At 44.5% G+C, this 22,857-nt stretch overlaps 1 protein-coding gene across 3 annotated transcripts in view; it reads right to left on the reverse strand.

The window, feature by feature from the left end:
- Positions 1-22,857, reverse strand: part of LOC103189474 (AT-rich interactive domain-containing protein 5B-like) — a 55,479-nt gene that overhangs the window by 3,083 nt on the left and 29,539 nt on the right. For 2 of the 3 annotated variants that reach the window (XM_042340024.1, XM_042340022.1), the window contains 6 exons: positions 22,701-22,808; positions 12,635-12,750; positions 9,379-9,547; positions 4,735-4,787; positions 3,559-3,656; positions 768-930 (listed from right to left, as the gene is read on the reverse strand). In XM_042340024.1, the coding sequence (XP_042195958.1) occupies positions 768-930; positions 3,559-3,656; positions 4,735-4,787; positions 9,379-9,547; positions 12,635-12,750; positions 22,701-22,808 (707 nt within the window). The remainder of the gene's footprint in view (positions 1-767; positions 931-3,558; positions 3,657-4,734; positions 4,788-9,378; positions 9,548-12,634; positions 12,751-22,700; positions 22,809-22,857) is intronic. The other variant, XM_042340023.1, reaches the window with a different exon arrangement.

Raw genomic sequence — 22,857 nt, forward strand, 5'->3', positions numbered from 1 at the left:
GCAGAGGGAAGCCTAGGCCAGAAACTTCCCCACAGTGAGTGAGGAAACATTACCCCAGGATCAATCACAAAATTGGTTTGGATGAAAAAGGCCCTTCATCCCATCTCATCCCTCCAGAACATCCACAAAATCATTTCTCTATCACAGCATCAAGCTGCTTTTTAAATGAGTCCAGCGTCCTGGCCTCAACCACCCTTCCTGGCAAAATCTCAAACTCCAAGTGGACAATTAGACAGGAAGATTGGTGCTTGCCAATGGAGCAAGTTTCTGGGTAGCTGTGTGTGACTGTGGATAGTTAGTCATTGCCTCTCAAAGTATTTTTTTTTGCAAAGCGAGGTTATTAGGACATGGAATGCCCTACAAAAAGCAGAGGTTGAAGCTTTGAAAGGGGATTAGAGAAATATCTGCAAAGGAAAAAAGCAACAGAATAAGTCAGGTGAGTCAGAGCGGGAGAGCATTCACAGGGAACCAATACAGGCACAATAAGCTAAATGGTCTTCTTCTGTGCTGAAAGATTCTATTTAGTCCACGACTCATTGTTGATGGGCTGAGGAAGGTAAATGTGGGGAAATGCTTTACAGAACTCTTTTTCATCAGTGTTTCTGAACCTGGAGTAGATGAATATATGCCCTTTCCACTAGAGGTCACTAGATAGTAAACTGGAAATTTGGCTCTTCACCCAAATTTTCACCGCGGCTCTTACTGTACAAGTGGATCACAGATGGACTGCGACACATCAGAAACCCAGAGTGAAGGGATGATCTCACCTCTTTCTCGGCTTTTCTCACTTTCACATGCAGCTCCCCGTTTCTGATTTTCACCTCCTTCTCCGAGTCCTCTGACATACTGGTCGTGTGCTTGCGGGCCTTGGCCGGGGGCAGCGGCTTGTCCTCCTCCCCCTTCAGATAGCGTTCGTACGGAAGGATCAACCTGCAAGGGAGAGAAACAGTCACGTCAGGTCACCTCCAGTCCACAAAATCCAGGCCATTCACCAAAGACCAGCACCAGTCACCACACCAGGGAAGTCTTACCAGTTCCACTGTTGCATAGGAGGCAGCAATCGATTCAGGTGATGGGAGTATTTATCATGATGTGTAATAATATTTCGCCCATAAAATACACAGTCAATCCACTTTACAGTATATCCTGTAAAGCACTTTGACAGGTCGGCGTATCAAATGCAAAAATTATTATTATTATATCAAACGCAAGGATTATTATATTCACATTCCTGCCAGTGTCTCCTGAAACCTACATCCGAAAGAACAGGGATATGGGGAAAAAGCAGGGATATAGAATTAAGGAAAAAGTGGGTGATTTAGTAATGCAGATAGTAGTAACACAGAGCCAATGAGCTGAATAGCTTCCTTCTAAACTTAAATAGTCATATATGCCAGGGCAAATCATCACTGTCAGAGTTTGACTCTTGCATGTGAGAATATTTAGCGGAACCGACAGAAATTCTTACGTGATACTGTATGATCCTGTTTGTGTATAATGGAGAAAGAATAATTGTTTGATTAAGTAAGCTTTTAGAAACTTCAGGCCAAACACCCACATAGCTGCACATTTACAATGATAGCAGTGACACATCTGGCAATATTTATATTGTAATGATATTAAATCTTGCATTTGATAAGTGTCCTATCACATCACCGAAATCCCTTAAAGCATTTACTGTGAAGTGTAGTGACTGTATATTGCAGATGAACGAGGCAGCCAAGTTACACAGAGCAACATTCCACAAACTGCCAATTTTATCAAGAGGATTGGTGGCTAGGAAACTGGGAGAAACTCCCTTCTCTTTTCAAATAATGTTGTGAGATCTTTAACATCCATCTAAACAGGAAGAGAGGTTATCATAAGAACATAAGAATTAGGAGCAGGAGTAGGCCATTCGGCCCCTCTAGCCTGCCCCGCCATTCAATAAGATCATGGCTGATCTATTCTAACTCCACCTACCCGCCTTATCCCCATATCCCTTTATCCACAAGAAATCGATCAATCTCAGTCTTGAATATGTTCAAGGACTGAGTATTTACAGCCTTTTGGGGCAGAGTATTCCATAAATTCACTACCCTCTGAGTGAAGAAGTTTTTCCTCAACTCAGTGCGAAAGGGCTTATTGTCTCAACCGGAGGGCTTGAACCCACAACCTTCTGATTCAGAGGTAAGAATTGTGTAAACAATGATAACTACAAACATTGCTCCTGTGCTGGTGCCAGCGTATCTCCAAAACACCGTGCCTCGTCATTATTTATGATAGTGTTGCTTGCAAAAGATTCAATAACTCGCTTGAATTCACATTTCATCACCACATCCAGTGCTTTTTTAAAACCAAACCATTTTTATTTGCTTAAGACTTTCTGATGGGACTTCCTCCCGATGTAAAAGGCGCTATACAAATGTAATCTTGTTATTGTTGATGAAATCAAAACAGGTCAGGAGCAAATTTGAACGCTGATTCACAACGCCTTGGAAATCAAAATTCCTTCAATTCACAACGGAAATTGTTTGTGAAGTCAGGTCCCTGGGATTATAATGTCAATGTTATACATTAATTGCATGGCAGTCTCCTATAAGAGACAGGAGATCCCCTCCTCTCCCACCTCCACCTCCATGTAGATATCTACTCCAGTGGGTGAATGGACAATTTGAAGATTTTTGGAGGACAAGATGGTGGCCGTGCTTTCAGCCACTACACCCTGAAACCTTGGAACTCTCTGCCTTAATCCCTCCATCTTGCCCCTCCCTCAGATCACAACTGAACACCTTCGCATGAAGGGTACTACATAAACGTAAATTGTTGTTATTGTTAGGAGCAATGCCTCCTCCAGCATTATCGCTGGCACAGGCTCAGCACTGCACTCCCATATATTGCCTATCACATAGTGAGATCTTTAATGTCCATTGAATAGGCAGATGGGAAATTGATTTAACATCTCATCCAAAAGACAGCACTTCTGACAATACAACAATCATCCCCCAGTACTGCATTGGAGTGTCAGCTTAGACTATGTGATTCCAAGTCCCGACGTGAGACTTGAACCCACAACTTTTTGACTCAACAACAACAACAACAACAAGATTCCATTTATAAAGCGTCTTTCACGTCAGGAGGACGTCCCAAGGCGCTGCACAGTTGGGTCATGACCCGAGCAGGGGGGAAATGGTCAGGGTGAGGGGAGGGAAGGGAGGGAGCGAGGAGGGGGAAGAGAGTCGAGAGGGGAGCTGAAGGCTCGGTCAAAGAGAAAGGTTTTGAGACCGGCCTTGAAGGAGGAGAGGGAGGAAGCAAGGCGAAGGCACTGGGGGATAGAGTTCCAGAGCCTAGGGGCTGAAAGGCTGAAGGCCCGACCACCGATGGTAGGGCGATTTGGGCGGGGGACGTGGAGCAGACCGGAGCCGGAGGAACGGAGGGTACAGGCAGGTAGGTAGGGTGATAGTAGGTTGGAGAGGTAGGAGGGAGCAAGGCCGTGAATGGCCTTGTAGGTGAGGATGAGGATCTTGAAATCAATGACTTGACTCAGAGGCAAGAGTGCCACCACTGTGCCAGGCTTACCTCTCGTAGTGTCTCCTGGTACAGGTGGCAGCACTGGTGCTCCCTGGGTTACCGCCTAACTCATCGTAGATGTGTTTCCACAATCGCCGGGCAGTAACCTGCAATGTCAAACAGACATAAATGGACATTACTGCTAGTGTGAACATACAGGTAGTCGGAAAGGTAATCACAGCTTGCAAGTGTTCCTTGTGATGTTGCTTTTTGCTCCATCAATGTGGGCTCTTTATGTCACTCTGGAGAATCTACCCAGCATTGAGTTATTCACCCACTAGCAGGGAACATGAGCTGGTCTTAGACAAGCTTTATGGCTGGCCGACAAAATCAATTTTCTTGATTGAATATTTTTTGATTTATGGCGTAATAAAAAAAAACTGAGAACGCGAGCCACATGTTGGCCACCACTGGCATACACCATTGTGAGATTGGTTAGTTTTACCTTAATGACGATGTGTTGTAGCAATTGCAATCGGAAGCAGTTATATATTTTAAATTTAATCCCAGCTTAATGAAAAATAATAAACATCTGATAGAGTGATCAGATACAATAACACTGGTTTGTGGTCAGATACAATAACGTTCGTTTGTGGTTACATACAATAACACTGGTTTGTGTCATAGTTATTTGTCTGAACTTTCACCTTATTCACCTTTGTCACTCCACCATATCTTCAGGAGAGATCTGCGAGTCAGAGTGTACGATTAGTGTGTGCACACTAACTGTTCCAACGACAGAAGGTAATTCTCAGGTTTCCAGGACTGAGCGATGGTTCCATGGCACTGACAGTGAGCAGCAAGGTTTCATTCTGTGATTAAATTGCTGCAGGGGAACTATACTATGGTCCAGGAGAGGCAAAGAGATTGGGCAGGCAGAAGAGGTGAACACTTCAGACTCGTGAGCAGATGGACAATGACAGTGTGGCACAATAATTCAGCATCAGACAGTATCAACTTGGTGAGAACAGTCAAAAAGGTTTCACAATGCATGATTGGGGATTGGGGTGTTGGAGAACGTTGGGATGAGAAGGATGTGTAGAACATTGGGAGCTCCTACCACATGAACACAGAATTGTCCACAAACCATCCCCATCACTATATTACCCACAATTAATTAAACGATAGTTCTGATTGGCTTCAGTAAGCAAAGCAAGAAAAGGAGAACGGCAAAATGAAACTTACCGCCTCATATCCTCCGAGTCGTTGTGTAACAGTGAACATTATGAAGAGATCAACTGTTGGAGAGGAAAAGAGGAAATGTTAATGTGGGCAAAAAGTGAGCTTTACAAAAAGGAAACACTCCAAAACCCAATACCTTCATCTCATGTGAAAGAATATGAAGGTGAGTTATCAGGAGTGGTGAGTTAAGCATATATACAAGCACATAAATAAATGCAACTAGGATACTGATAGCATGATTTTTTTGGGGGTCAGTCAGGTGTCTGACACATGAGGAAACCCATCACCATGCTTAAGAGTGTCCAAACCAAACTGAGAATTCCATGCATCCCACATACACATGGGAATCCCAGATAGACTGTTGCAATGGAATGTGCATTATCTCTCCCTGGAGGGATGCATCCTACTTACCTAATTCGAGAGAGTATTAGGTGCAGGTGAGCAAGAGCTAAGGTTTGGGGAACCTGAGTGCACGTTCGGTTACTGCTGGAGTCTAACCAGCTCAAACTGCATAGCTGACCATTGTGAGCACTGCCAGGTAAGCTTTCCTGCTGCTTGCCCACAATGACTCAAATGGTTGTGACAAGTTAAAGCCCGGGTGGAGTTATCAGGAGTTTACTGCGTTATGATTATCTTTCAAGCAACAATTTTCCATTGTGGGTTATAAAACGGTTAAGTTTACGAACAAAATTAGCAGCTCACCTGTGATTAGTCTCTGTGATCTCTTGTGATCACTTGTAAGTGTGTGAATTGACGAGGTGACACCCCTGTTAAACCTTTGCCTCTGAAACAGATCTTGGTGGCATTTGTGTTCATGTCACCAAGCTTCAATGTGTGTGTGAGGCACCGAGTACAGGTTAGGTGATTTCCTCGGTTTGGGAAGTGGGTGGAGAGCTGGGCGCAGCAAAAGGGACAGGTAAGCAATAAGAGTTGAACAGATACAAATGTATTTGGTTTGGGGGAGGGAGGGGAGGGTCGGAGAGAGTTTGAAACTGAAATGTGATAAATATCAGGTGTTAAGATGAGTTTCATTTCCAACAAAAAACAAAAAGCTCAGTTATGTTACATTATATATGGCACCTTTTCAGCATCCCATTTCTAATCTTATATCTCTCCCCTGGGACTAGAGATATCTGTAAAAGCAGGAAAGTAACACAATGGCTATAATGAATATTACATCCAAAGCGACCAAGAGACTTTTAGCTGCCAAGAGACAGACTCAGGTGAGATTGTTTGAACAAATAATAATAATCCTTGCATCACATCTTCCAGACGTCTCAATGTTCATAGAATATACTGTAACGTGAATTGACTGTATGTTTTCTGGACGAAATGCGGCAGCCAATTGGGCACAGCAGTGTCCTACAAACAGCCGTGGATTAAGTGACCAAATTATTTATTTATTTTTGAAGGGATTATTATTCCTGAAAAAGCAATCCGCCAATTGACTAACAACTGGTTAAGTAAGTAACAGAGTAAACAGAGGCGCGTGGAGTAAGAAAACATGCCCAACGTTTGACACATGCCCGGGAATCAAATCCAGGTCCTCTCGCTTGTGAGGCGAGTGCTCTCACCACTAAGCTACAGGATGAACCACTGATACTTGAAAAAACTTGAACCAAACAATGCAGCAAGTTTCTGGAGAATTATCTCACAGCTCAAGTCAACCAAGAGGACACTATATTATCTGACTCAATCCCACATTGTTCTTATCTAGGCAGCATTTTTAGACCACTTCTATGTGGTTTTAAGACACTCTGACCCCGCTCTCTGCAACCCAATCCCAGAGTCTCCACTGCACCTCTCCCCCGCTTTTAAACCCTGCCTTAAGACTTAAGTCTTCGGCTGTGCTTTCGGTCATCAATCCACGTCCCCCCACCTTGGGTTCCCAGGGTTCTGATCCGTCTTCCCAATGTGAAAGGCGCTATCTAAATGTAAAGTGTATTGATAATAATAATATCCTTGCATTTGATATAGTAGTCTATCATGTCATCGAGACATCTCAAAGCACTTCACAAAATATACTGTGTAAGGAAAGAGACATCATTGTTTGACTACCATCGGTGGTCGGGCCTTCAGCCTCTCAGCCCCCAGGCTCTGGAACTCTATCCCCCAGTGCCTTCGCCGCCTCCTCCCTTTCCTCCTTCAAGGCCGGTCTCAAAACCTTTCTCTTTGACCGTGCCTTCAGCTCCCCTCTCGACTCTCTTCCCCCTCCTCGCTCCCTCCCTTCCCTCCGCTCACCTTGACCATTTCCCCCCTCCTTGCTCCCTCCCTTCCCTCCCCTCACCCTGACCATTTCCCCCCTCCTCGCTCCCTCCCTTCCCTCCCCTCACCCTGACCATTTCCCCCTTGCTCGGGTCATGACCCAACTGTGCAGCGCCTTGGGACGTCCTCCTGACGTGAAAGGCGCTTTATAAATGGAATCTTGTTGTTGTTGTTGTTGTTGGATGTGTGAAAGAGCTGAGAAAAACATCTTAACTAATTCTTGTAATGTGACAGATGATTCAAACCAAATAGAGTTGAAGCCTGTGTCCTGGATTCTATGACATGTTTGATGACAACTTGATGGACAGATGTTATCCCTTTCTTATTTGGAAAAATGGTGCCTAACAGTATATTTCAAGTAAGCAAAATAGAGATTGTGTTTATAAAGAAAGAGTTTACAATCAACTAAAAAGATGCATCTTGGATGCATCAAGATTCACAAAGGAAGGACGTGTCTGGAGTGTGACCTGGGGCCTGATTGATGTAGGTCTTGGTGGCTGGTGGTCTGGTTGGAGAAGATCTCAGAAAGATTTTACAACCTGAAGGTGTCCAGCTAAGACCATTAAGTGATGAGATAAACTTTTCAACCACAGTTTGCCAGAACATGAAAGAATCTCCAAATTCCTGTAGGGTGGAGTTATTGATGACCTATGGGCATACCCTGGGTAAGGAAATGTAATTGGATGATTGAATTCAGGAATATGATTCGACATCTTTGATTGGGTGGAATGGCCTCTGGCTACACCTACTTATTTCATCATTATGTGACCAAACTTTGGGATATAAAATAACTAAATGAACGCTAAGAGGTAGGATACCATGGGCTAAATGAATTAGCTACTTGTTTGAGACAAAGGACCACAAATAACTTTGATCATAAGTCACTCAGGGTATGCCCAGGGAAAGGTTGAGATCATCCTGAGTCCTGAATCATTTCCCACAGTTGTCAGCATAAAATTTGTAACTGTTTAATAACCATCTTATTGATTAATAAATTAATCCATCGTCTCTGTCCACTATCTTACCTCAGGATCAACCACATTAAAAGGGAGAGGGTTAAAATCCTCTTAAAACCCTACAACTGTAAAATGAATTGATTGTATATTTTGTGCGTGAAATGCAGCAGTGTCCAACAAATAGTCATGGATTCAGTGACTAAATTATTATAATTTTTTTTTGGAAGGGATTATTACCCCCGGAAAGCAATCCGGGAATCGACTAACAACTGGTTTCCTATTTACTGCTGGTAAGAGTGTGGAGTAAGGAAAGTTGCCCAACATTTCACCCCGCTGGGAATCGAACCCAGGTCTCTAGCTTGTGAGGCGAGTGCTCTAATCACTGAGCTCTTGGACTCCACAGGAAATGCTCCCTTTCCTCAAGGCTGTGGGTCTGTGCTGCATTTCTCACCATTTTCTCCTTATTGCTATATACCTGACTGGTGACATTTCAGATTCCTCGCTCAATTGTTTCATAATCTCATGATTGCTGTACGCGTTCTATTCCCTCACACCACACCTCCTTGCCCAGAGTTATTATTTCTGTTGTCCTGTATATCTGGGCTTATATTCTCTGAAGTCAACTGTTTCTGTCGAAAGCAGCCTTTCCCTCAGGTAATGATCTGCCTCAAATTATCCCTTCCCTTGTGACTGAGTTTGACAACTCATCAAATACACACTTTTGAATCCAGTGAGATTCCATCTTCTCCTTCCCTTCCCACTCATCATGTGTTGACATCATTTGGTGAAAAATGTGAATATTTCATAATAAATTTGAAAGGTTTCAAACAAGTTATTGAAGCTGTTATGAAACATTGCATTTTTCACCTCCATGTGCTATTTTGGGCTCTTTATATTAAGCTATTACAGTATCATAGAATCATAGAATCGTACAGCACAAAAAGAGGCCATTCGGCTCATCGAGTCTGTGCCAGCTCTTTGAAACGAGGATTGTAATGTCAATCCCACCCGCAGCCCTTTCTCCATAACGCTGCAAACTCGTCCTCCTCAAATACCCGTCCACCGCATTTTTAAAAGTAGTTATCGAATTGGCCTCGACCACCCTTTCAGGCAATGTGTCCCAGATACTAGGAATACTAGGCTTTATAAATAGGACTCTGGCCTGCTCCAGCCTTTCAGCCCCCACTCTGTGGAACTCCATCCCACAATCCCTTGCCTCGCCCCCTCCTTTGCCTTCTTCAAGGCCCGTCTCAAGACCCTTCTCTTTGACTGTGCCTTCGGTCACCCTACTAACCCACCCTCCCAGCTCTTCCACCCTCATCTTGGGTGCACCTCCTTGACTATCCAGTACTTGGGATCTCCTCCCGATGTGAAAGACACTATAAATGTAATTTGTTGTTGTTGTTAAGGAATCCCTTTTCCTTACTTTTCTTGAAGCCCAGGTGAGGGATTCTGGAGATGGGAGTATTGCGGTCACGCATGAAGTTATGCAAAGCGTTGAGGAAGCGTTGCTCTTCGGAGAGAAGTTTGCTCGCATCGACCAGCTGGTTTGTTTGTGCGGGGCCATGTGCCATGCTCTCCGATTCAACTTTGACCTGGAAGGGAAAGAGACTGCATTAAGGTCAATCCGGAATCACAACTTCTACTACTTTCAAGCCTTCTGGGACTCTACCCTGCGTGAGCGGCACAAGATAAATGCAAGTTGCAGTTGTAGTTGTAACCAGGAGAGACAAACTAGTTAATTCAATCAACATATACATACAGTACATATACGTACAGAACTTCAAATGCCTCTTCAATGACCCCCTTGAGACTGCATAATATTTGTTACTATTTAGCTCCAGTTGATACAGGGTGACCAAAAGGTCATGATATCTACCCTATTATCTAAAAACAAACAAAAATATCATGATTTCTTTAATACTTATTAGTGATTGTAATGACTTTTTGGTCACCCTGTATTTAAACAGGAGAGTTAGACATAGATCTACGGTAGGGATGGGGATGGGAGAAGAGGGATGACTATATTTGTTAAACATGGTATTGGCTCTTGATGAATGCTGGGTAATTTCATGCCTTAATTTCTTCCATTGCCTCTGCTTCTCATGCCTCTCAGTTCACTAACATTGAAGCTATGGGTGCAGGCACTTAAGAAAGAAAGTTTACATTAGTAAACATTAGCCTTATCACTTTAGAACATCTCAAGTGCTTTTCTGACAGTGCCAGGACAAGTGACTAGATTTATAAGCAGACCCAACGGCCATTTAGGGACACTCTAGTTCCATAAACATCTATGTTTACCAGCACTCTGGGAGAATCTCCTTTCGCTTTTCAAATAAGGTCACAGAATTTTAACGTCCACTTGAAAAGGTAGGCGGGATCTCGACTTAACGTCTCATCCTAAGGACAGCATCTCCAACAATACAGAGCTCCCCCAGCAAAGCACTGGAGTTTCAGCCTGGACTGTGAGGTCAAGTCCCAATGTGGGCCATAGTCATGTTCTTTAGTACAACACTCATCGGTCTGTCACCTTTCATGGCTCAAAGCTACTGCACTAGATGCTTTGATTTCTCGAGGACAATACCTGTTGAGAGCTCTGTAAAGTGGACAAACGTGCTGTGTGAATAGTGAGTACAGTATCACCCATGGTATTTGGTGCAAAATGCAAAACCACCATTCAGTGCTGAAACGCTACGTGTGAAGAGTGCTGTATAAATGTTGTTGTTGAGACGCATCTCACAGGATGTTGCCACATCTGTGGAACTGGGCACACGTGATGATCTTCACAATCATCCAAACAGGCGCTGCATAAAGACCAACACAATGCACGCCACAGAATCCCCTCCTCCATTCACAATGACCCCTGTACCCTGGCCACTGGAGTCCGGAGGCTGACAGCACAGCTTGGCAGGTCTGACCTTTCGTTGTCACAACAACCACCAGAAAAGGAACAAAGAATTTTGGAAATTGCTACAGAAATGTACCAGTGAGATTTCTGGTCGAACCCATAAGACAGTTGCCTTCCCTTGATTCCCTTCCCCCCACACACACACTCTCCTATAGCTAAGGATGCTGTCTCACTGATTAAACAGCAGAGCAATATCTTGTTCACAACATAGATGAGGCCTGAAATAAACAAGCTTCCTGGTGCAGCATTGAGAAGAGATCTTGGAAACCTTTTAACTCGTTCCCTCTCATGTTCTAGAAATCAAAATGCTGTATTTAAAAGATGCTGAAGGTGACTCATGGATGTGTCCCATACTATGGAGTCCTTGCATTTGTTCCAATGCTTTGAGACGTCTCAAGGCGTTTCAGAAGGGACCAGCTTTCTCCTGGTTCTGGCTGTTAGTTTCCACTGTTGGTGGACGTGGGAAGCCAAAGGAAGAACCAAGGGCATATTAATAATAATCCTTGCATTTGATATAGTGCTTTTTCACATTATTAAGTGGTCTCAAAGCTCTTCACAGAATACAATGCAAAGTGAGTTGACTGTATATCTTGTGGGTAAAATGCGTCAGCTAATTGTGCAAGCAGTGTCCCACAAACAGTTGTGGATTAGGGTGTCCAAATTATTATTATTTATTTATTAAGTTTTTGAAGGTATTATTAAGATCCGCCAATTGACAAACATTAGCGTTCCTACTTGCTACTGGGTAAACAGAGGCATGAGGAGTAAGGAAAATTGCCTAAGGTTTCGCCCTGCTGGGAATAGAACCCTGGTCCCCTTGCTTGCGAGGTGAGTGCTCTAACCAATGCGCTACTGGACTCCTCCACTTTGCTGATTGTGGAAAAGAAAGGGCGCTTTTGTGTGGTCAAAGTGCAACTTGGCATTGCACTACTGACCACTTAACAACGGATCGCCAGGATAACTAGTGGGAACTAAATCAGACGCAAATGGGAACCACGACAATAGTTTCAGAGGAGGTTGCGCATTGAAAAGTTAATATTATAATAATCCTTACATTTGGTATAGCGCTTTTCACATCAGGTCTTCTCAAAGCAATTCATAGGATACACTGTAAAGCGCAGTAACTGTGTGTGGATAAACGTGGCAGCCAATTTCCGCACAGCCAATTGTACCACAAACAGCCATGAAGTGAATCACCAGTAAAAGCTTAAGGGCCGCGGATATCCCATAAATACTGCCTGCAGAATATTCCACAGAATGCACAAAAATGGAATGGGAGCACGGAATCCATGAAAGGCAGCTCCTGGCAGACTTTGCCCAGGGCTCCAGGATGCGAAAGGCACTACTGCATATAAATGTAAATCGCAGTGTATTGTATAGCTTTTATCCCACTTTGTAAGCATTCAACGAGGAAATAACAACAACTTGCATTTATAGTGAGCCCTTTATGCAGGACAATATCTTGGAGCTCTTAACAGAGGCGGAGCCTGAAGCCGAACCGAGGGGAGGGAGGAGGTGATCTTAAGCATGGTGGAAAAGAGAGTTCTTCAGGAATTATATAAGAGAGGGGAAGGAGGGGGTGCGCCAGGGTGATTGAGGGAGAGTGTTCCAAAGATTCACGGCATATTGGCTGAAAGAGCGGCTGCCGATGGTGGAGCAGAGGGGATGAGAGACAAGCAGGAGGAATCACTAAAGAAGCATGAATTAATCAAGTGAAATGAACTCCCCACCCAGTGGTAAATTTCCCAAAAGTGAGCTTGGAAACCTTATGAACCTTTTGCTCCTGGGTGGTGTCCGACTGGCTAGGCTGACGGTTTTCTCGTGATGCTCTCTCGTCGCTCCCCACCCCTCTGGCTTTCTTCTTCCGAGATCTCCCTTTGTGAAGAGCGGCTGCAACAGCAACAAACAAACAAACAAACAAGAGAGAAAAAGGTATCAGCTGATATGTCCAGGTAAACCTGTGCTGGGACACCACAATGGCAAAAGCAAACTTTGTGTCTTTTCCTTTTGAGTGGGGCTGGGCCTCCTACCGAGCATGCTCAGTAACAGCTGCAATTTGCATACTGTTCTTTTTGGTTCGTCTCCAGCAAAACGTTGGATTTCATTAACTGAATATCTTATCCTGGGATCTGGGTTTGAGCAAACATCACTCTGGGCAAAGTAGATCCATCCCTAGAATATAGATAGCACCACAACAGCAAACAATGCAGCTAACAGCTACTGAGGTATACAATGACCAGCCAGTTACAGAAAAGCCTTTTATCAAAGATACTCCCCCCCACCTCTTGCAAAACTGACTGTAATTGCATGCGCATTAACTTTTAAACCACTGATTCCCTGAATACAGTGCTGATTAGCGGGAGAGCCTTCAGCCACTCTGCCCCCAACCTCTGGAATTCCATCCCCCAGTCACTCCTCCTCACCCCGCTCCTTAGCCTCCTTCAAGTCCTGCCTCAAGACCCTCCTCTTTGACCATGCCATCGGCCACCCCCCTTCCCCTCTCCTCTCCGCCCCCACCACAGCTCGGGTCTGAAATGCTGTACTCTGTCCAGTGCCTTGGGACATCCTCCCGACGTGAAAGACGCTATACAAATGTAATCTTGTTGTTGTTATTCTCCCACTCACCCAAGCAAAAAAAAAGTTTTCAGTGGAAATATTCAGAACAGAAATCTTCTGACTAAATTTTGTCTCGTATGGAAACAAAACGCAACACAATTTACATTAATATAGCGGTCTTGCACCCTGGGAGGATGTTTCAAAGCACTGAATTCAATGAGTGGTTTCACTGATGATGTCTGTGCCACTTATCTCCACTCTTTCAAATATCAGCCTTTGGACACTTGCAATTGGTCTCCGACCAGCTCTTGGCTTTGTTCCAGAGCACTGTAACTATACGGAGCGCTTTTCAAAGGGGGATAGCCTTTGCAGTAAGCAACTCGCCAATGTTTCTCTCCAGTGATAGTAGCCTACCAGAGCTCCTTACTTTAACCCAACAGGACTGATGCACTTTAATGTGCTGGAAATCAAACCAAGTAAAACTCTACACCCACTGTACTGTCTAAGCAAATGGTTGTGTCAATATCTTTGTACTCCCATGTAACACAATGCCCACACCGATAGCGTTCCTCTCCTGTCAAACCAGACAAACATCATTACACTCTTGTGCAACTGAATATGTGGCTTGATATTACGCCCATATATCCAAGCTGCTATCATTAATTTCCTGCAGCATCAGAATGGTAATTATGCCTGTACTTTGACATTCCTGAGCTCAATCGCTGATCTTGCAGTATGCTGTAATCAATTAGCAGTCCAAATTCCACTCAAAAGCCTGGACACGACCACTCTGCAAGGCTGTGGGAGGAACACCTTCAGCATTAAAAACAGAACTGTCTGAACTGAAATTATTGTTCCTCTCTGAGGTTATCGAACACACGTAAATTCAATAGGACCCGCTGACTGATGTCTCTGCCAATTGCTCTCACATTCACGTGCAACCATTGAATCGAGATTCAATTCACATCCAATGTATAACTTTTGAAACAACTTGGAAAACTCCAGTCCAAAACACACGGCTCAACAGCCCCTGCGCCCTCTACTCCCCACATGGGAAACATCTACAGACGGATCTTTAAGAAACGATTCAACTTGCCCGCTTACCTTCCAAGCGGCCAGACAATGTGCTTGTACCAGCGCCTCTTCAAAGTTTCCGAACTATACAGTTGTGGTTTAACCTATTCAGCACGTAACCTGTCAAACACACTCAACAACAACTTGGCCCTCAAGCAGGGTAGCATCCCAGAGCGCTTGACAGTGGCGGAGCACGATGCTGAGCCGGGGGGGTGGTGATCGTAGGCCCAGGCAAATAGGAAGGTCTTCAGGCGTGACCTGAAGATGGGGAAGAAAGGGGCAAGCAGGAGGGATAGAAGAAGAGTGTTCCAGAGTTTCGGGGCGTAATGGCTGAAAGTGCGGCCACTGAGGTGGAACTGAAGGCACGAGGGACATGCAGAAGGCCGCAGCCAGTCTAGTGGAAGCAGCGGGTTGTGGGGTAAGCAGATTGGAGAGGTAGGGAGATGCCAGGGCATAAAGGTATTTGAAAATGAGTGTGAGGATCTTGAAATCGATCTGCTCAGCGATAGGAAGCCACTGGAGTCTGGCTGGAACTGGTGCGATTGGGGTACGTAGTTTAGTACGGGTGAGTATACGGAGCTGATGAAGTTGGGCAGTCCGGCAAACAGAGCATTTGACAAGTTGAGTCGGGAGGTGACGAATGCATGGACAAGTGTTTTGGCTACATTTGGGGTAAGGGACGGTCGGAGGCAGGCAATGTGGGGGAGGCGGAGGAAGTTTTTGCTCATCCAGGCCCTGGTGTCTGGCAGACAGGTTGAGAGAACATCGGTAGACTTGGAGTTGCAGCTGATGGAGAAGTAGATTTGTGTGGCATCCGAATACATGTGGAGGTTTAAGCCAAGTCTGCAGATTACATCGCCAAGAGGGAGCATATAGATGATCAGGAGAGGGCCAAGGATGGAGCCCTGGGTTACACCACAGGTGACCAGGTGGGGCGGGAGGTGAAACTGTTTGAGGAGACAAAGTCCTGAAAATTGGGCATTTTTAATCTACGACTGTTTGAGACACTGCTGTGCGCAATTGGCTGCCGCGTTTGCCCACAAATGTACAGTCAATTCACTTTACAGTATATTCTGTGAAGCGCTTTGAGACATCTAGAAGACATGAAAAGCGCTATATCAAATGCAAGGATTATTAAAGTCAAGGCGGTTTGTTAGGTAGGACTCGAACCAGGCTCGTGCAGTCCCACTAAGATGGATGAGGGAGAGGCAGTGGATGAGGATGGTGTGGTTGTGTCAAACGTGGCAAAGATCCAGGAGGATGAGGAGTTAGAATTGGTTACAGAAAGAGAGGACGTTGTTGATGATCTTGACAAGCACCGTCTCTGTGCTATCGTGAGAGCAAAGCTGGTCAACGACAACACGTTCCAGAGCTTTGGCAAGAAAGTTCATCACTTCCTTCCCAAAGCCGTAGTATTCATTCATCACAGGAGCCCATAAACAAAGGCTCTCTCTCCTCCCGAATTAGCTTTAAAGAGTATGCTTGGTTTCACTGAACATGCTCACTGTTAAACCTGGAGGTTCACATTGCTTAGAGTCAACTGGTCAAACCGGCTCCCTCATTTGCCTCTGAACTCGGGCGCTGGCAGCATCAGCCTCCACGGCTGCACACTCAACCTTACAAAACTAGTCAGGAATCTGGGTGTCTTGTTTGACCCTTAACTGTTCTTTCTCCCCCACATTCGCGCCATAACCGGCACTGCCTAACATCACCTCTGCAACATTGCCAGACTCCGCCACTGCCTCACCCTCAGGCTGCCGAAACGCTCACCCACGCATTCGTCACCTCAAGGCTAAATTATCGAAACTCCCTCCTCATCGGCCTTCCCAACTCTTCCCTTCACAAGCTGCAGATCATCCAAAACTCTGCAGCTCGTGTACCTTTGCGCACCAGGTTCCGTGACCCCATCACTCCCACCTTCGTCCAACCCCACTGGCTCACCATCCCCCAGTGGATCAAATTCAAGATACTCATCCTCACTTTCAAGGCCATCCATGGTCTTAACCCTCCTACCTCTCCGACCTGCTGATTCCCTACCAAACTGCCCGCTCTCTCCTTTCAGTGGGCTCTGGCCTGCTCCATGTCTCACGCCTGACCTGCCCTACCATCGGTGGCCGGGCTTTCAGCCTCTCTGCCTCCACAATATATTCTGGAACTCCATCCCACAGTCCCTTCGCCTCGCTTCCTCCCTTGCCTCCTTCAAGGCTGGTCTCAATACCATCCTCTTTGATCGTGCCTTCAGTCGCCCTCCCACCTCTCTGCCTTCCCTCACCTCTATCCCACCCCTCCCTCATGTTCGGGTCCTGACCCCTGACTGTCCAGGGCCTTGGGACATCCTCCCGACGTAAAAGCTGTTCTATAAATGTAATTTTGTTGTTGTAATCCATTATATTTAAATTAGTTCAGGATCACAGTGAAGTACAGTCTATCTGCACAGCTGTTATACAGAAACATTAAGAATCTTCTCATTTAAGCCACAATCTCAAACCCTTAGACATCACAAGGGGACTTTCCCATCTGAGTATGTTCAATACAAACTGCTGCATCAAATTTTAAATCCATTAAGCCTGAGTGACCTCCTTCCCCTGAAAACTATTTGCAAATTAAATGTTTTAAAAAAATGCAGCCAGTTCTGTGCTCCAGTTACCAAAGTGTGCGCTGCTCCTAGATAATGATTGATTCTGATCACTGGCTGACGACACCTGGCTGAGTGACTCACTGGATTTGCACTTGTGAAAATATTGTTATTGAGTCCATCACTCGACGAGATGTGGAGTCCGTAGTTTGGTGGTTAGCACGCTTGTCTCTCAAGCGAGATGACCCGGGTTCGATTCACGGACGGGGTGGAATTTTAGGCAAGTTTCCTTACTCCCACACACCTCTGTCTACTTAACAGTAATTAGCAATCCGGTTGTTAGTCGATTGGCAGATCGCTTTCCAGAGATAATCCCTCAAAAAATAATTTTGTCACCCAATCCAAACAGTTTGTAGGAAACTGCTGTGCGCAATTAGCTCTCACGTTTCACCCACAAAATACACTGCACAGTCAATCCACTTTACAATATAATCTGTGAAGCATTTTGAGACGTTTCAATGACGTGATAAGGTGTTATACCAGATACAAGGATTATTATTATTAAGGTGTTTCTGTCTAACTGCAACATTACTATAATAATAATAATCCTTGCATTTGATATAGCGCTTTTCACGTCGGGAGGACGTCCCAAAGCGCTTCACAGAACACACTGTAAAGTGAATTGACTGTATATTTGTGGGCGAACGCGGCAGCCAATTGCGCACAGCAATGTTCCATAAACAGTCGTAGATTGAAAATGACCAATTTATTATTGCTTTTGGTTTTGGAGGGATTATTATTAGGCTCTGTGTGGAGTAAGGAAACTTGCCCAAGGTTTCGCCCTCTGCCTGGAATTGAACTCAGGTCTCTCGCTTGCAAAGCGAGTGCTCTAACCACTGAGCTACAGGACTCCAATTTACTGCTCAACTTGTGAAAATCCCATAGCAATAAATGGTAAATCCACGTATTCTCTTACCTTACACTTACTGCTCTCACCCATTAATGACACCAATGGCAGGTGGAAATGGAAAATGCAGTTTTCAAAAAATCTATGCCCCTTGATATAATTCTGTTCGTAAACTATAATTATTCCACTCCACTGAATCCTCCAGGTTTGTTACAGCCCACACTCTAAAGTTCAATATTATGCTCAACGTGACTCTCCAAATTTGTTAAATTCCAAATCACAATTTGCTGGAAGTTAAGCAACAGAAAGTTATTGGAATTTCCTGATGTGAATAAATATGCAACAAATTGGGAGGAGGGTAGGGAGTTAGGGGATGGAGCAGTATTGCCCAAACAGAATTGCACTGCTCCTTTGTTTCTTCCTCTCTATATAGGCATGCATTTCTGACGTGAGAAGGTATGTATCACGGATACAACACTCACAGGAGCAGCTCAACTTAGTGCCTCAAAGCATATTCAGTAAAGATTGGGGATCAGCTCAGGAGAAATAAAGAGGCAGCGATGCCCTCGAAGTAGCAAAGCTTTGGATAACTATTCACAGCATTTCATCAACTGGGGAGATGCGCAGGCTGAGAGTCTGTGAGTAGGCAGCGTTCATATTAACAAGGGGATTCACTGGTGCAGTCGCTGAGCAAACCCTTAACTGTTCAGTGCCTTGGGAAATCCTTCCGATGTGAAAGGCACTATATAAATGTAATTTGTTGTTGTTGTTGTTGAGCGGGTTGAGAGATAGTAGTGGTGGTTGGTGGGGGTCCATGTTATTGTGTAGGGTTCCACCAGTGCGGGGATTAATTGGGAGCATGGGTGGGGGGGGGGGTAACAGTGTTAATTTGGGAATTTCGGGAGAGGGAGTAACTAGTGGAAACTGATCTGACTGAGAGCGAGTGTTGAGATTGATATGCAAAGCATTTACATCACTACAAATTTATTTGGAAACATTTTAAATAAAGAAGCAGAGGATTTCAAAATTTGGGAAGAATGGGGGTGCAGAGGATGTTAAAGACATTTCCAAATGTCCCCACGCAATGTCTCCTGAGCTGATCCCCAATCTTTACTGAATATGCTGTTTTAAAGCAGCCACAGATCAGGTGGCTGTTTGTGTGGGTTTCGAATACAGAGCCACTTTTTCTGCAGTGGTGCACTCATGTCGCCCTCTTGTGTTTCTATCTGGTACTTCAGCCACAGGGCACCTGCCATTTGGCTCAGAATTCATAATTGCACAAATTCCCTCAAGTGACTATTTACAGTCATTTCAATCTTATAGTTATTCCTATGACACTATTTGAAAAGAAAAGGGGAGTTTTTCGCTCCCAGTGTTCGTGGCAACAATCCCCCCCGTAAAAAAAATAGTTTGCAGCACTCCAGTTGTTTGTGGGACATTGCAGTGTGCAAACTTTTCGCCCACATAATACAATCAAACCACTTTACAATAAATGTTGTGAAGCGCTTTGAGATGCCTCGACGAATTGATAAGGCACTATATCAAATGCAAGGATTATTATTATTACTTTAACATAAAAGCATGACATCAAGGCAACAGAGTGCATAAGAGCAGCCACAAATTAAAAATAATAGGTGTTAAAAACTTTCAGCTGTATACCACATCTTCTGTTTTCCTGAAACTATGGGGTGTAAATTGTGATTTTTTTCAACAGATTCAATCTCTTAAAATGTCTGAATTTACCAAAACTGACCACAGAACACATCATTGTTATTGACCAGAGTGTCAATGTCACTTCACAGGATAATTTTAATTCACAGGATTGTGTTAATTCACCATAATCCAAACCATAAGTATATATTTAAAAAAACATACATCATTAATGAACAGTGCTATACTTTTGACAAATGTTATGCTCCACAATATCTCCAATCTCATATAATTCATAGATTCATAGAATTATACAACAGAGAAGGAGGCCATTCGACCCATCATGTCTGTGCCAGCCCTTTGAAAAGAGCTATCCAATTCAACCCCACTCCCCCACGCTCCCCCCATAGCCCTGCAAACTTGTCCTCCACAAATAATTATCGACTTCTCTCTTAAAAGTTGTTATCAAATCGGCTTCCACCAACCATTTAGGCAATGCATTCCAGATCCTAACAACTCACTGTGTAAACGATTTCTCCTCACGTCCCCTTTGTTTCCTTTAGCAACTATTTTAAATTGGTGTCCTCTGGTTACCGGCCCACCCACCAGTGGAAATAGTTTCTCCTTGTTCACCCTATCGAATCCCCTCATAATTTTGAAAACTTCTATCAAGTCTCCTCTTAACCATCTCTGCTCCAAGGAGAATAATCCCAGCTTCTCTCGCCTCTCCTCATAACTGAAGTCCCTCATTCCTGGTACCATCCTGGTAAATCTCCTTTGCATCCTCTCCAATGCCTTGACATCCTTCCTAAAGTGTGGTGCCCAGAACTGAACACAGTCTCGAGCTGAGGCGTAACCAGTGTTTTATAAAAGTTCATCATAACTTCCTGACTTTTGTATTCTATGCCCCCATTTAGATATGTGGTATATTTAGATTTTAAAAAGGCATCTGACAAAGTGCCACACAAAAGGCTATTGCACAAGGTTAAGGCCCATGGGATTAATGGGAACATATTAGCATGGATTGAAGAGTGGCTAACGGGTAGAAAACAGAGAGTAGGGATAAACTGGTCATTCTAGAATTGGTAGGATGTGACTAGTGGAGTGCCACAAGGATCAGTGCTTGGGCCTCAGCTATTTACCATTTACATCAATGATCCAGACGAGGACATTGAATGTTACATATCTAAATTTGCTGATGATACTAAACTAGGTGGGAGAGTAAGCTCTGAGGATGTTGCAAAAAGTTTGCAATGGGATATAGATAGGCTCGGGGAGTGGGCAAGTAGGTGGCAGATGGAATTTAATGTGGGGAAGTGTGAAGTTATTCACCTAGGTAGGTAGAAAAACAGATTATTTTCTAGAGGGGGAGAGATTAGATAGTGCTAGTGTTCAGAGGGATTCGGGTGTCCTTGTACACCAGTCTCAAAAAGTTAGTTTGCAGGTGCAGCAGCAACTAAGAAGGCGAACGACATGTTAGCGTTCATTGCAAAAGGTTTAGAGTACAAGAGTAGGGAAGTCTTGCTACAACTGTATAGGGCTTTGGTGAGACCGCACCGAGAGTATTGTGTGCACTTTTGGTCTCCTTATTTAAAAAAGGACATACTTGCCCAAGAGGGGGTGCAGCGTACATTCACTCGGTTAGTTCCTGGGATGAGGGGACTGACCTATGAGGATAGGCTGAATAAACTAGGGCTGTATTCTCTAGGGTACAGAAGAATTAGGGGAGATCTTATTGAAACATATAAGATTCTTAAAGTGCTGATAAAGTAGACACTGAGGGTCTGTTTCCCCTGGTAGGAGAATCTATAACCAGGGGTCACAGTCTTAAAATTAAGGATCAGCCTTTTAGAACAGAGTTGAGGAAACATTTCTTCACTGAGAAGGCTGTAGATACACAAACCTTGAACATCTTCAAGGCTGAGACTGATAGATTTTTTTAAAGATAGAGGGATTAGGGGATATGGGGATAGGGCAGGTAATTAGAGTTAGGTGTGAAGATCAGCCATGATCTTATCGAATGGCGGGGCACAGGCTCGAGGGACCGAATGGCCTACTCCTGCTCCTAATTCTTATGTTCTTATAAAGCCTAGTGTCCCGTATGCTTTTTTATTATCTACCTGTCCTGCCAACTTCAAAGATTTACTTATATGAACCCCCAGGTCTCTCTGTCCCTTCCCCCCCTTTAAGATTGTATCATCAGCTTATATGGCCTCTCCTCATTCTTCCTCCCAAAATGCATCACTTTGCATTTCTCCACATTAAGCTTCATCTGTCACGTGTCGGCCCATGTTACCAGTCTGTCTATGTCCATTTGCAGTCTGCTGCTATCCTCACTGTTTACTACTTTTCTTTGCTTAGTATCATCTGGAAACCTGGAAATTGTAGTCCCTATACCCAAGTCCAGGCCATTTATATAGATCAAAAACAGCAGTGGTCCCAATACCGACCCCTGGGGGCACCACTGCACACTTCCCTCCAATTAGAAAAACAACCGTTCACCACCACTCTCTGCTTTCTGTCTCCCAACCAGTTCTGTATCTGCTTTCACTGTCCCTTTAATATCTTGGACTTCTATTTTGCTTACAAGTCTGTTATGTTGCACTTTATCAAACGCCTTTTGAAAATCCATATAAACTACATCAACTGCACTACCTTCATCCACCCTCTCCGTTAAAATTGGACCTCATGAGAAGTTTGAGTCCACTAATTCTGATTGTGCCTTATAAATATGGCCGGCAGTCAGTTCTTCTGGATCCACTGCTTCCTGTCAAACAGGAAGTTGGCAAATGAACTTGCATTTCTTACAGTTGACAGGGCTCCACTGGTCCCCAGGAGATCTTCTGCGCCTGTACGATGTGCACAACAAGCCATTGTGTCAACATCATACGTTTACCACATACCAGGTACACCATAAATGTCAGGGTCCAGCGTAAACAGAGCCGCCAACAGTCCTGCTTTGTTTCGTGTAAAACAATGAACCAGTTCCCAGTTTCTATTGTAAATTGCCGACTGTGAAAGTGGAGCATCTACTGCAGGGGGTGGGAGGCCACCAGTCTGGGCGGGTGACAAGCCTACCTCCGGTCAGATGAAGATGGATGAGGGTCAACGCCGGTGGCCGTGAAGCGATCCTCAGTCTTGTTCGTATCATCCTCCCGGCAGATGTGCGTGTCAGGACACGAGGTGCTGGAGAGTAGATGGTGGGGCGGGGATGTGTCAGCAATGCTCATATTGG

This window comes from Callorhinchus milii, unplaced genomic scaffold, assembly GCF_018977255.1.
Source record: "Callorhinchus milii isolate IMCB2004 unplaced genomic scaffold, IMCB_Cmil_1.0 Scaffold13, whole genome shotgun sequence".
Taxonomy (NCBI): Eukaryota; Metazoa; Chordata; class Chondrichthyes; order Chimaeriformes; family Callorhinchidae; genus Callorhinchus; species Callorhinchus milii.